Source organism: Pseudophryne corroboree, assembly GCF_028390025.1.
Source record: "Pseudophryne corroboree isolate aPseCor3 chromosome 3 unlocalized genomic scaffold, aPseCor3.hap2 SUPER_3_unloc_64, whole genome shotgun sequence".
Taxonomy (NCBI): domain Eukaryota; kingdom Metazoa; phylum Chordata; class Amphibia; order Anura; family Myobatrachidae; genus Pseudophryne; species Pseudophryne corroboree.
Window position 1 is genome coordinate 446,820 of NW_026967557.1, and position 14,215 is coordinate 461,034.

At 46.8% G+C, this 14,215-nt stretch overlaps 1 protein-coding gene across 1 annotated transcript in view; it reads right to left on the reverse strand.

Annotated features, from left to right (window-relative positions):
- LOC134984570 (oocyte zinc finger protein XlCOF7.1-like) overlaps positions 1-14,215 on the reverse strand; it is a 326,662-nt gene that overhangs the window by 152,532 nt on the left and 159,915 nt on the right. Inside the window, exon 11 of the mRNA XM_063950127.1 lies at positions 894-2,195. Coding sequence (XP_063806197.1) covers positions 894-2,195 — 1,302 coding nt within the window. The remainder of the gene's footprint in view (positions 1-893; positions 2,196-14,215) is intronic.

Here is a 14,215-nt window from a genome sequence, read left to right on the forward strand (position 1 = left end):
AAGAACTTCTTGGGGATTCTTGGTACTGCTGGTAACAGTTCTTCATCTGCAGATGGCAGCAAGCAGGGCAGTAACGAGGCAGAAGCTGCTTCTGGTACCATGGACCCTGGTCATGTAGGGTTGGGATAGCCCATTATGTAATAGAGTCACCATCTTACAGGCAGCCGGTGAAGGGAGCAGAGAATGGGTGTTATGTGGCAGGAACGGGCTGGTTAGGTAAAAGCCTGGCTGCTGCATTCTGTACAAGCTACAAGCGGTGCAATTCTTTTGCTAGGAGACCCAGGTAGAAGAAATTGGAGTAGTCTATGCGTGATGATACAAGTACATGTATGACTGTAGGTAGATCTTCTGAGGGAATAAAGTGTTGGAGTCTGACTATGTTCCTCAGATGAGGATCTGATTGTGGCAGATACTGATGTCTAAGTGTCACTCCACTATCCAGGACACCAAGATTCCACACATGATCAGCATTTTGTAACTCTGAACCCCCAAGCGTAAGTCTGGTTGGTTTGCAAAGCTGAACTGTAGCCCTGCCCTTTGGTGGTGAGCTTAAAGACCTGCTTCATCAGGACTGAATCACAGCCAACTGGCATCACCCACACCTGGAGCTCAGCTAGACAACCCTTTAGGATTGGTACTGGGTTCTCAGTACCTAGAGCAAAGACAGGTCATCTGTATAGCAGTGGTAGATGAGGGCATGACATCTGATTATTTCACCCGGTGGTAACATGTATATTGCAAAAAGCATAGGAGATAGGATAAGAACCTTGAAGAACAATGCATGGCAATGATAAGTATACTCCAGAAGATTAAAATGGTTCCTCACCTGAGTGATGTCTATTGTGTGTAACAAGAGATGATTTATTTCTCAGAGTATAGAAATCGCTTCTCACCTGTGTGACTTCTGTAATGTCTAACAAGAGCTGATTTGTGTGCAAAACATTTCCCACACTCAGAACATGGAAATGGCTTCTCACCTGTGTGAGTTCGCTGATGTGTAATAAGTTCTGATTTCTGTGTAAAACATTTCTCACACTCAGAACATGGAAATGCCTTCTCACCTGTGTGACTTCTGTGATGTATAACAAGAACTGATTTCTGTGTAAAACATTTCCCGCACTCAGAGCAAGAAAATGGCTTCTCACCTGTGTGAGTTCTCTGATGTCTAACAAGATGTGATTTGTCTGCAAAACCTTTCCCACACTCAGAACATGGAAATGCCTTCTCACCTGTGTGACTTTGCTGATGGGTAACAAGTCGTGATTTGTGTGTAAAACATTTCCCGCACTCAGAGCAAGAAAATGGCTTCTCACCTGTGTGACTTCTGTGATGTATGACAAGATCTGATTTACATGCAAAACATTTCCCACACTCAGAGCAAGAAAATGGCTTCTCACCTGTGTGACTTCTGTGATGTATAACAAGATCTGATTTACATGCAAAACATTTCCCACACTCAGAACATGGAAATGGCCTCTCACCTGTGTGACTTCTGTGATGTATAACAAGATCTGATTTACATGCAAAACATTTCCCACACTCAGAACATGGAAATGGCTTCTCACCTGTGTGCTCTCTCTGATGTCTAACAAGATTGGATTTCCAGGTAAAACTTTTCCCGCACTCAGAGCAAGAAAATGGCCTCTCACCTGTGTGACTACTCTGATGTCTAACAAGAAGTGATTTAAGTGCAAAACATTTCCCACACTCAGAACATGGAAATGGCTTCTCACCTGTGTGACATCTCTGATGTATAACAAGATGTGATTTCTTTGTAAAACATTTCGCACACTCAGAACATGGAAATGGCTTCTCACCTGTGTGACTTCTCTGATGTATAACAAGTTGTGATTTCTTTGTAAAACATTTCCCACACTCTGAACATATCAGTGGCCTTCCACCTGCCTTACCTGTGTGTAGGTTAATAGGCTTTGTGTTCTTTGTAAAACATTTGGCATCTATAGAACACGGAAACACTGAATCTACTCTCAGAGCTGTAACAGATGCACCAATATCAGAGTGATCAGGAGAACATTTCTCAGGATCAGAGGAATCAGCGGATAGACCTGGATGTATAATTGGGGTAATGGGGTTATCTCCTGGAGAATCCTGTCTACTGTCATTATCTTTTATGTCACAATCCGGGGATAACATTAGATGTCCTTCTGAGATATTCCTGCTTGTGTGTCCATCTGCTGGAAATAAAATACATTACGGAAATGTGACATTTTCTGTAACAATATTAATCTTGTAAACAATAGGAGAAGACGACTCTCTGGGACACTTAATTGTAAATGTGTGTGTATAATAAAACATAACTTTTACTGAAGGCTTTATAATATTGTGTCTCAGACTATCATTGTGTCCACCCTCCTGAGAACACTCACATTAACAAATGTAATATTATAATAAGACTTAGATATCTCTCTCTTGTACTGGTAACTAACCATGAAGTATAAATGGAGATGTAGTCACTCGCCAAGTCCTATGTCAGCAACAATGTAAAACAATGGATAGGGGAACATATCGTATGATTTGGAGATTCTAGATGAACAATAATATCAGTCATATGAGCTGATGGATCAGAGAAATGTCTCCTAACGTTACTCCTGGAAGCATTGGTAAGGTAGAATTCCTTTATGTGTGCTCATACGCTGGTAAGCCTGTACATGTGTTACTCACCCTTATATAACGTATATTGCTACAGCAGAGTAGGTGTGGAACAAGGTACTTTACATGCAATACACCATATAATACCCTGTAATCATCATCATCATCATCTGCTAGGTTATACTCTACTTTCTCTTATGTACTAGAGGACACTTGAGTCCATTTAGTACCATGGGGTATAGATGGGTCCTTTGGGAGCCACTGGCACTTTAAAAGTTTAATAGTGTGGGCTGGCCCCTCCCTCTATGCCCCTCCTACCAGACTTAGTTTAGAAAATGTGCCCGGAGGAGCCGGTCACAGCTAGGGGAGCTCCTAGGAGTTTTCTTAGCTTTTTATTTTCTAGACATAGGTTACAGGAAGGCTGCTGGCAACAGCCTCCCTGCTTCGTGGGTTTTAGGCGGGGAGGGGGTAGAAACTAACTTCCTGAAGAATAGTGATGGGTACCGGAAATTTTTCGGGTTTTGTGTTTTGGTTTCGGTTCCGGTTCCGCGGGCGTGTTTTGGATTCAGGCGCATTTTGGCAAAACCTCCCTGAAAATGTTTTGTCAGATTCGGGTGTGTTTTGGATTGTTTTTTTTTTTTTTTTTCAAAAAACCCTCAAAAACAGCTTAAATCATAGAATTTGGGGGTCATTTTGATCCCATACTATTAACCTCAATAACCATAATTTCCACTCATTTCCAGTCTATTCTGAACACCTCACAATATTATTATTTTTACTTCTAAAATTTGCACCAAGGTTGCTGGATGACCAAGCTAAGCGACCCAAGTGGCTGACACAAACACCTGGCCCATCTAGGTGTGGCACTGCAGTGTCAGACAGGATGGCCGATTTAAAAAATAGTCCCCAAACAGCACATGATGCAAATAAAAAAAAAAGAGGTGCACCAAGGTCGCTGGATGGCTAAGCTAAGCGACCCAAGTGGCCAACACAAACACCTGGCCCACCTAGGAGTGACACTGCAGTTTTCTAGCGAGAGGATGTGAATCTGAACCACTAGCCATGAACATAGGCCAGGGCCTCAGCCGTTCCTTGCCACTCCGTGTCGTAAATGGCATATTGGCAAGTTTACGCTTCTCATCAGATGCTTTTAATTTAGATTTTTGGGCCATTTTACTGAACTTTTGTAGTATGCTTTACAACACAGAGGTAGAGCAATGGACTACTGTACCGTACTGCTATATATATATACTGGTGGTCACCAAAATTCTGCACTGTCCTACTATATAATACTGCGCACAACTAAAATGCACCACAGGTGTGGATGGATGGTATACTTGACGACACACAGGTAGGTAGAGCAGTGGACTACTGTACCGTACTGCTATATAATACTGGTGGTCACTGGTCAGCAAAATTCTGCACTGTCCTCCTATACTACAATGCAGCGTTTTTCAGGCAGAGAACGTAGATATTTTCAGCACACTGAATACAGAAACTGATAGAATACTGCACGTCCTCTCCCTATCATCTCCAATGCACGAGTGAAAATGGCGGCAACGCGCGGCTCCTTATATAGAATATGATTCGAGAATCCGACAGCGGGATGATGACGTTCGGACCGCAAAATTTTAAAAATCCAAACCCCCTCCCGTCTTCTTTAGAGGTGGTCGGGGAAGATCAAAAAAACCTGCACCAACAGGTTCCCAGGAACAGAATCCAGGTTCTGCTTCCTCCAAATATTCAGCATGATGGTGGACCTGTCAGCCTGGAGATCAGACAGGTGGGAGCGAGACTAAAAGATTTCAGTTACGTCTGGGCGTCATCATGCCTAGACCCCTGGGTGACGGATATTGTTACCCAGGGGTACAGACTGGAGTTTCAGGAACTCCCACCTCACAGATTCTTCAAATCAGGCTTACCAGGTTCGCAGACAGAAAGTGCTATTCTACAGGAAGCCATTCAAAAAAGAGGATTTTGGTACTTACCGATAAATCCATTTCTCTGAATCCTCTAGGGGACACTGGAGTCCTATACAGTAGGGGTGTGAAGCCTTGAACCGGAGGTGTGGCACAATCTTAAATTAACATTGTCTGCACAGCCGGCTCCTCTCCCTTCACATCCCTCATCCCTCAGTTTGAAGAATTGTGACTGAGAATAGGACATAACACTATAGACCATGGCGAGGAACCGAACCGTACAACATATCAAAGAGCGGCCAAGAACTCTTAACCGAATAACAAACGCTGTTTGTACGAACTGATTAAAACAAGAACTTGGAACACAGCAGGCTGACAGCACCGGGGCGGGCGTCCAGTGTCCCCTAGAGGATTCAGAGAAATGGATTTAATCGGTAAGTACCAAAATCCTCTTTTCTCTTTCATCCACTAGGGGACACTGGAGTCCTATACAGTAGGGGACGTCCCAAAGTTTTCCCCCAGGGAGGGAGTGCTGTCGGTGGCCTGCAAAACTAAACGTCCGAACTTAGATTCTCCGGACGCAAAAGTATCAAACTTGTAAAATCTTATGAACGTGTGGGCTGAAGACCACGTCGCCGCTCTGCAAAGTTGAGTAGTGGAAGCACGTCTGGCAGCCGCCCACGAGGCACCCACTGATCGGGTAGTATGAGCACCCGTCTGACCCGGAACCTGTTTGCCACAGGAAATATAAGCCTGCCGAATGGCAAGTCTAATCCATCTGGACAAAGTCTGCTTAGAGGCCGGCCAACCCTTCTTTGGCCCATCATAAAGAACAAATAAATGGTCCGACTTTCTGAAGGACGACGTAACCTGTACGTATACCCGTAAAGCTCGGACAACATCCAATGACACGTCCTCATCTGTGAGACCATGGAAAGACGGGACCACTATTGGCTGGTTTACATGAAACCCCGACACCACCTTCGGAAGGAAGTCTGCTCTTGCACGGAGTTCCGCCCTATCCTCATGAAAAACTAAGAAAGGGCTCTTACAGGATAAAGCTCCCAACTCAGAAACCCGCCATGCCGAAGCCAAGGCCAGTAATAACGTGACCTTCCAAGAAAGATATTTCAGGTCCGTTCTCGTCAATGGCTCAAGAGTCGGTGACTTCAAATATTCTAACACCAACCCTAAGTCCCATGGTGCCGTGGGAGGACGAAAAGGGGATTGAATCCTCAGAACCCCCTGTAAAAAGGTTTGAATCTCTGGTAAGGATGCTAGCCGCTCTTGAAAAAGGATGGAGAGAGCCGAAATCTGAACCTTCAAGGAGCCCAATCTGAGTCCTCCCTCTAGACCGGCCTGAAGGACAAAAGTAGAAGTCGCGATAAAGTTAGATGAATTCCATCCCCGTTCCTGACACCAAGCCATGTACCGTCTCCAAATCCTGTAGTAGTGCCTGGCTGTGACCGGTTTCCTTGCGGCAATCATTCTAGGAATGGCCGTTCGTGGGATCCCCCTGTTTCTTAAGATACGGGTTTCAATAGCCACGCCGTCAAACGCAGCCTGTTCAGATCGGGGTGTAGGAACGGTCCCTGAGATAGCAGGTCCTCTCTCTGAGGTAACCTCCAAGGATCTTCCGCAAATAACCCTCGCAGGTCGGTGTACCAACTCCTGCGGGGCCAATCTGGTGCGATTAGAATGACCCACACTCGTTTCCGCTTTATTCTTTTCAGAACCCTGGGTATGAGTGTGAAAGGTGGAAAAATGTAAACCCTCCTGTAACACCAAGGAAGTGTTAATGCGTCCACTCCTTCTGCTGCTGGATCTCGAGTTCTTGATACATAACTGGGCAGCTGATGATTTTGTCGAGACGCCATTAGATCCATCTGAGGCAGACCCCATCTTATCACAATCATGTTGAAAATCCGTGGATGAAGGCACCACTCCCCCGGATGCATGTCCTGGCGACTGAGGTAATCTGCCTCCCAGTTCTCCACACCTGGAATGAACACTGCGGAGAGAATGATGTCTTTTCTTTCTGCCCACAACAAGATCTTCGTGGCCTCCTTTAACGCCATCCTGCTCTTTGTTCCTCCTTGATGGTTTATGTAAGCTGTCGTCGTGACATTGTCAGACTGAATCCTGATGTGTTGATTCATGACTAGGTCTTCTGCTAAGAGAAGGGCATTGTAGACTGCTCTTAGTTCAAGTATATTTATGGGTAATTTGCTTTATTGTAGCGTCCACCGTCCCTGAAACTGATGGTCCTCTAGGACGGCTCCCCAACCTCTGAGACTGGCATCCGTCGTCAGGATCTTCCAATCCCAAATGCCGCATTTCTTGCCGGCTGTAAGGTTCTTGTGTAACGACCACCATGTCAAGGAGACCCGTACTTGTGGTTGAAGTCGGATTCTCCGATGTAGGAGCCAGTGCGAGCCTGCTCCCTGAGCAATGAGGTTCATCTGGAATGGTCGGGAATGAAGTCTGCCATACTGGAGAGCTTCGAACGACGCCACCATCTTCCCGAGAAGTTGCACACAGAGGTGCAGAGAAACGGTCTACGTCCTCAGTACCTGAGCCACTAATCTCTGTAGGTCCTGTACCTTACTCTCTGGTAGGAACACACGTAATAGGACCGTGTCCAAGATGAGACCGAGGAATTGAATCCGTTGAGTCGGTACGAGGTTGGACTTTTGGAAATTGACAATCCATCCATGTTGAATTAGAAATTGATGTGATGTCTGAACATCCTTGAGCAGTCGATTCTGAGATGGAGCTTTGATCAGTAAATCGTCCAGATAAGGTATAATCGTGACCCCCCAACAGTCTCAGTCCTGCCACCATGATCGCCATGATCTTTGTGAAAATTCTTGGGGCTGACGCTAGACCGAACGGTAAAGCCCGGAATTGGTAGTGCTCCGCCACCAGTGCGAACCGTAAGTAAGCCTGGTGAGGAGTCCAGATTGGGATATGCAGATATGCATCCTTTATGTCCATGGATACCATGAACTCGCTTGGCTCTAAGCCTGCAATGACTGATTGGATTGATTCTATCTTGAATCTGTAGACTCTTAAAAACTGGTTGAAAACTTTTAAATTGAGTATTGGTCTGACCGTCCCGTCTGGTTTTGGCACGACAAAAAGATTGGAATAGAACCCCGTTCCTCTCGGAGAAGCGGGAACCGGAATAATGACCTCTGCTTGAAGCAATTTGTGAATTGCTGCCCGTAGTGCCCTTGCTTTTTGAGGGCACTGAGGCAATCCTGTTGTAAAAAACTGACTGTGAGGCCTCTGTTGAAATTCCAGTTTGTATCCCTGAGAGATTAAGTTGTTCACCCAAAGTTCTGGTGAGGTTTTGGCCCAGATGTCCTGAAAACCTTCCAGTCGGCCGCCCACCAAGGGGGACCCCAGGTGAGCTGGGAGGCCGTCATGCCACGGTCTTGTCAGCAGGTTTATCCTGCTTTCTGGTTGCTGCTTGCGAGCAGCCTCTACCTCTGCCCCCGCGTGCTTGTGCACCGAACCCCCTACCTCGGGCTCGAAAGGACTGTGACCTAAATTAAGTAAAAGATGGTCCTGAATAACCTCTCCTAGTTTGTGGAGCGGTTCTCGTATAAGGAGTTGGCAGAAAAGTGGACTTCCCCGCTGTAGCCTGCGAAATCCACTTGTCCAACTCTGGTCCGAACAGCATTTCACCCCCAAAGGGAATGGATTCTACCGCCTTCTTGGTGTCAGAGTCACCTTGCCATTCTCCGAGCCATAAAATCCTTCTAGCCGATATGGCCGATGCAGATATGCGCGATGCTATTCTGCTAATATCCTTAGAAGCTTGACACAAGTATGAAGCAGATTCTCGAATGTGTAATCTCTTCTAAGCTATTTTCCTCCTCAATAGCTTGTACGATCCGGCCAGACCATGCACCCATGGCTTTGTTGACCCAAGCACAGATGATCGCAGGTCTCTGCGCTGCACCTGCTGCTACAAACATTGATTTTAACGCCGTGTCAACTTTACGGTCGGACGCATCCTTTAACGTAGTTACGTTAGGAATTGGCAAGATTGTCTTCTTTGACAATCTTCCTAGTGAAGCATCCACTACCGGTGGGTTTTCCCACTTGTCCATTACACCCTTAGGTAGGGGGTAAGTTACCTGAAAACGTTTCGGAAATTGAAAACGTTTGTCAAGTTGTTTCCAAGCCTCCTCCATCTGAGACTGGAGGGATTTAGGAATGGGGAACGCTGCTGAACGCGGCTTCTGGGATTCGAACAAATCGAAATCCTCCGGCTCCCGGACTTCCTCTTCCTTAAAGCTTAGGATGTCCTTAACCGCGTCAATTAAGGAATCCAGACCAGAGATCGCCGAGTCTTCTTCAGGAAAATCGGCGTCTAGGATGGGTTCAATTAACTCACCTTCTTCCGTATCCAGAAGAAAACCCTCTTCCTCCGCAGTTTCTGGTATAATAGGAAAAGTTCTTTTAACAGCCCTGCGCACACTCGTCTCAGCGTGTGTGGGCGGTGTTAACTTGATGAGAAATTCCTCCATTGTCTTTGAGAATCCCGCAGCCCATTCTGATTGCTGCTTGCGGGATTCTGCCATTTCCTTGGAGATTCTATTGGCAAGGTTGTCTTCCCATGCCTTAGCCAGAGCACTGCTCCCAGGTGGAGCGTCCTTGTCTAAGCAGGAGTCGCACACCCCGGAGCTGCCAACCCGCGTGCTCTTCTTGTTACATTTCGTACAAACATAGCAGGTCTTTGAGGTCTTGGTAGCCTTAGACATGTTGTTTTTCTTTTTAAAACCCCCTCATCAGGGTATTACGCAGCGCTTTCACCCTTTAAACTAGGAAGAGAAAGACTGGGAGATGACGGAAGCGAAGGTATTGGATCCGGCTGGAATTACCTGTCCCCTTTTCTTTATAAAAGGAACAGGTCAAAAAATAAAAATAAAAAAATAAAACACCAGCCGACTCTCAACCCTCACACCCCAACTGTAAATCAGCCACGATGTTAAAGTTGGCTTGCTTCTGTGTATTTTCTCCGGGATCTTTGAACAGACGTCCCTTGAAAATATAATTTGTAAAGTTTGTTTAATTTTCAGGAGATCCTCATATTGTATATATACACATTTCCCCAGCAGAGGGAGCGGTTTCCTAACTCTCTCTATTATCTTATGCCTGTACTAACCAGGCCGTGCAGCAGGGGGAAGGGGAGGACCCATCCCTCACCTCATCCTGGCGCCAAAACGAACAAACATGATCCCCACTATGTAAGTTCATATGGTGTGGTTCTGTTAATATCCTTAGCCTTTTAACATTGATCTCCCCCTCTGCCGCTACACAGCGCGCTCCGGACCCGCCGGCTGGCGTGCGCGCGACGGGTCCGTCTTCCGCAGCGGTGCCCGTGCTCCTCTCCGCACGTGAGTCACCCCATTTGCAAATCGCCCAGGGGCCGCCGGCTGGCGCGCGCGACGGGTCCGTCTCCCGTAGCGGCGCCTGTTCTCCGCTCTGCTCTGATCTTGCTGTGCAGCGCACCGCTTCCGCCGTCCCCCCTGCTACAGGGAAGACAGGCTGAGTCCCGCGCCGCACTAAGTCTCCCACGCGCCGCCATGCCCTTCCTCCCTGATTAGCTGTATAAAAGGGAATTTTAAACAATATTCGCAGTAGAGGTTTTAGAGAGAGAGGGAAAGAAAAAAAAAATTATATCTTTTCTAACTGGATCCCTAGGCTAAGCTTGTACCAGTACTCACTATTAGCTGATTTGAGGATCTCCTGTGGAGAGATGCAGGTCCCTTCAATAGGGATATTTGTCTCTCTGATCTTAGGCAGCTTTGTCCCCCCTTTATTAGGGTTACGCAGCCCCTTTTAGATTTTCAGTCAGGAGCTCAAGTGCTCAATGTATTGTGCCTCCAGCACAATTCTTCAAACTGAGGGAGGAGGGATGTGAAGGGGGAGGAGCCGGCTGTGCAGACAATGTTAATTTAAGATTGTGCCACACCTCCGGTTCAAGGCTTCACACCCCTACTGTATAGGACTCCAGTGTCCCCTAGTGGATGAAAGAGAAACTGGTACAAACAAATGTTATTGTTCCAGTTCCACCTCACCCAAAAATCAAGGGTTATTACTCAAACTTGTTTGTGGTACCAAAACCGGATGGTTCGGTAAGGCCTATATTGAACCTGAAGGTGCTGAAACCCTACTTGAGGGTTTTCCAATTCAAGATGGAGTCTCTGAAAGCGGTGCTCTCAGGACTGGAGGAGGGGGAATTCCTAGTATCCCTGGATATCAAGGATGCGTACTATCACATTCCGATCTGGCCGCCTCACCAGGCCTATTTACGGTTTGCACTACAGGACTGTCACTATCCGTTCCAAACATTGCCATCTGGCCTCTCCACAGCACCGAGGGTGTTCACCATGGTCATGGCGGAGATGATGCTACTCCTACGCAAACAGGGAGTGAACATAATTCCATATCTGGATGATCTGCTGATAGAGGCATCTTCCAAGGAGAAGCTGTTGCAGAGTATTAAGCTCTCAACTCAACTACTCTGGGATCATGGGTGGATCCTGAACCTTCCAAAGTCACATTTGGAACAGACAAGGAGACTGCCTTTCCTGGAGATGACACTCAACACGGAAGTGCAGAGGGTGTTTCTACCGGTGGAGAAAGCTTTGGTGATCCAATCAATGGTCCGGGATGTCGTGAAACCTCCCCGGGTATCGGTTCATCGGTGCATTTGTCTTCTGGGGAAGATGGTATCCTCCTACGAGGCTCTACAATACGGAAGACTCCATGCACGCTTCATCCAGCTGGATCTCCTGGACAACTGGTCGGGATTGCATCTTCACATGCACCAACGGATATGCCTGTCGCCGAATGCCAGAATTTCACTACTCTGGTGGCTGCAAACTTCTCACCTGCTCGAGGGCCGCAGGTTCAGGATTCAGAATTGGATTCTTCTAACCATGGATGCAAGCCTCACCCAGGGGGAAAACTTCCAAGGAAAGTGGTCAAGCCAGGAACCGGTCCTTCCAATAAACATTCTGGAACTAAGAGCCATATACAATGGCCTTCTAAAAGTGGCTCATCTTCTACAATATCGAGTCATGCAGGTTCAGTCGGACAACATCACAGCGGTGTCCTACATAAACAGGCAGGGTGGAACGAAGAGCAGGGCTGCAATGTCAGAGGTAACAAGAATCCTCCTCTGGGCAGAACTACATGCGCTGGTGCTGTAGGCGTTCATTCCTCAGCAGACACAATCTCCTTCCAGGAGAATGGGGCCTCCACCCAGAGGTATTCACAGAGGTAACACGCCGATGGGGTGTACCTCAGATAGACATGATGGCCTCTCGCCTCAACAAGACGCTTCGGAGGTACTGTTCCAGGTCACGAGACCCACAGGTAGTGGCGGTGGACGCCCTGGTGACTCCGTGGGTGTTCCAGTCAGTATATGTGTTCCCTCCACTTCCACTCATCCCAAGGATTCTAAAACTAATAAAAAGATAACCAGTTCCAGCGATCCTCATTGCTCTTGACTGGCCAATGCAGGCTTGGCACGCGGATCTTCCGAGGCCTCTTCCTCTTCGTGAGGACCTTCTACTGCAGGGGCCGTTCGCCTATCATGACTTACCGCAGCTACGTTTGACGGCATGGAGGTTGAATGCCAGATCTTAGCTCGGAAGGGCATACCGAATAAATTTTTTTTCCTACTCTGATCCAAGTTAGGAAGGGGGTAACGTCTAAGCATTACCATCGGATTTGGAAAAAGTATGTGTTTTGGTATGAATCCAAGAAGTTTCCTACGGTGGAGTTTCAACTGGGACATTTTCTCTTTCTGCAAGCGGGTGTGGATGTTGGCCTACGCCTGGGCTCCATCAAGATCCAGATTTTGGCCTTGTCTATTTTCTTCCAGAAACAATTGGCTGCTATCCCTGAGGTTCACACTTTCTTGAGAGGAATTCTGCACATCCAACCACCCTTTGTGCCTCTTATGTCACCTTGGGATCTTAATGTGGTGCTGCAGTTCCTGCAATCGGATTGGTTCGAACCTTTACAGGAGGTGGACGTAAAGTTTCTTATTTGGAATGCAGTCACGTTGTTGGCCTTGGCTTCTGCCAGACGTCTGTCAGAATTGGGTGCATTTTCGCACAAGAGCCCCTACTTGATTTTCCATGAGGATAGAGCGGAGCTCAGAACGCGTCAGCAATTTCTCCCTAAGGTTGTGTCGGCTTTTCATATAAACCAACCTATTGTGGTGCCAGTGGCTACTGACACCTCAATTACCTCAAAGTCCGTGGATGTCGTGCGGGCTTTGAAAATCTATGTGAAGAGAACTACTCGTCACAGGAAGTCAGACGCACTATTTGTACTTTATGAACCCAACAAGATTGGGTGTCCTGCTTCTAAGCAGACAATTTCACGCTGGATCAGGCTTACTATCCAGCATGCTTATTCCACGTCAGGATTGACAATTCCAAAATCTGTTCAGGCCCACTCTACCCGTAAAGTGGGTTCTTCCTGGGCAGCTGCCCAGGGTGTCTCGGCTATTCAGCTTTGCTGAGCAGCTACTTGGTCAGGGTCGAACACGTTTGCTAGGTTTTACAAGTTCTATACTTTGACCAAACTTGAGGTCCTCAGACGCCAATCAGTTCTGCAGGAACCTCAGTACTCTCACTCCTGTACTGGGAGCTTTGGTACATCCCCATGGTACTAAATGGATCCCAGCATCCTCTAGGACGTAAGAGAAAATAGGATTTTAATTACCTACCGATAAATCCTTTTCTCGTAGTCCATAGAGGATGCTGGGTGCCCGCCCTGTGCTTCGTATTACTGCATTGTTAATTGGTTCAGTATTGTTGGTTCAGCTGTTGCTGAATTGTTCCAAGTTGGTTAGTTTGGCCTTATGTTATGTGTGAGCTGGTGTGAATCTCACCACTATCTGTGTAATTCCTTCTCTCGAAGTATGTCCGTCTCCTCGGGCACAGTTTCTAGACTAAGTCTAGTAGGAGGAGCATAGAGGGAGGGGCCAGCCTACACTATTAAACTCTCAAAGTGCCAGTGGGTCCCAAAGGACTTGTCTAGCCCCCCTGGTACTAAATGGACCCCAGCATCCCCAACAGACTACGAGAAAAGGACATCCCCATCATCAGTGTCTTACCTCTATTCTCTCAATAGTAATAAGGATGATGTGTGTACGGTAAGTATGATACAGAGAATTACATATCAGAATCTATACTGCTGCCGCGATACTTTGTATTCTCTAGGATACGTTCGCTGCATAAACCTTGCAGCTTTTTCAAAGGTTTATGCAGCGAAACGCGTCAGGCATTTACCCTTTTGAACAGGACAACCCGGAATTGGACCCGAACCAGCCCATATCACCTACCAGCTATCCAGTGGAGTCCTAGAGAGGCACCATCCTATCTCCGCATCGCATGAGGTACCCACCATACATGGGATATTGCAATAACCCTCTAGCGGCATAAGGAACTTTTATTTGGACTCTATACCATCTAAAAGGGACTCTTTATAGTGGAATTTAACTGGACATATCATCTATGGGCAAAATGTGGAACGGATCCTAGAGAATACAAAACATCAGTCCTGAATAATTTCCTGGGGTAAACTTCATCCATCTTATATCATTGGCTAAATCATTCCTTGCTTACAATTGGCTTATTTTGCACAAA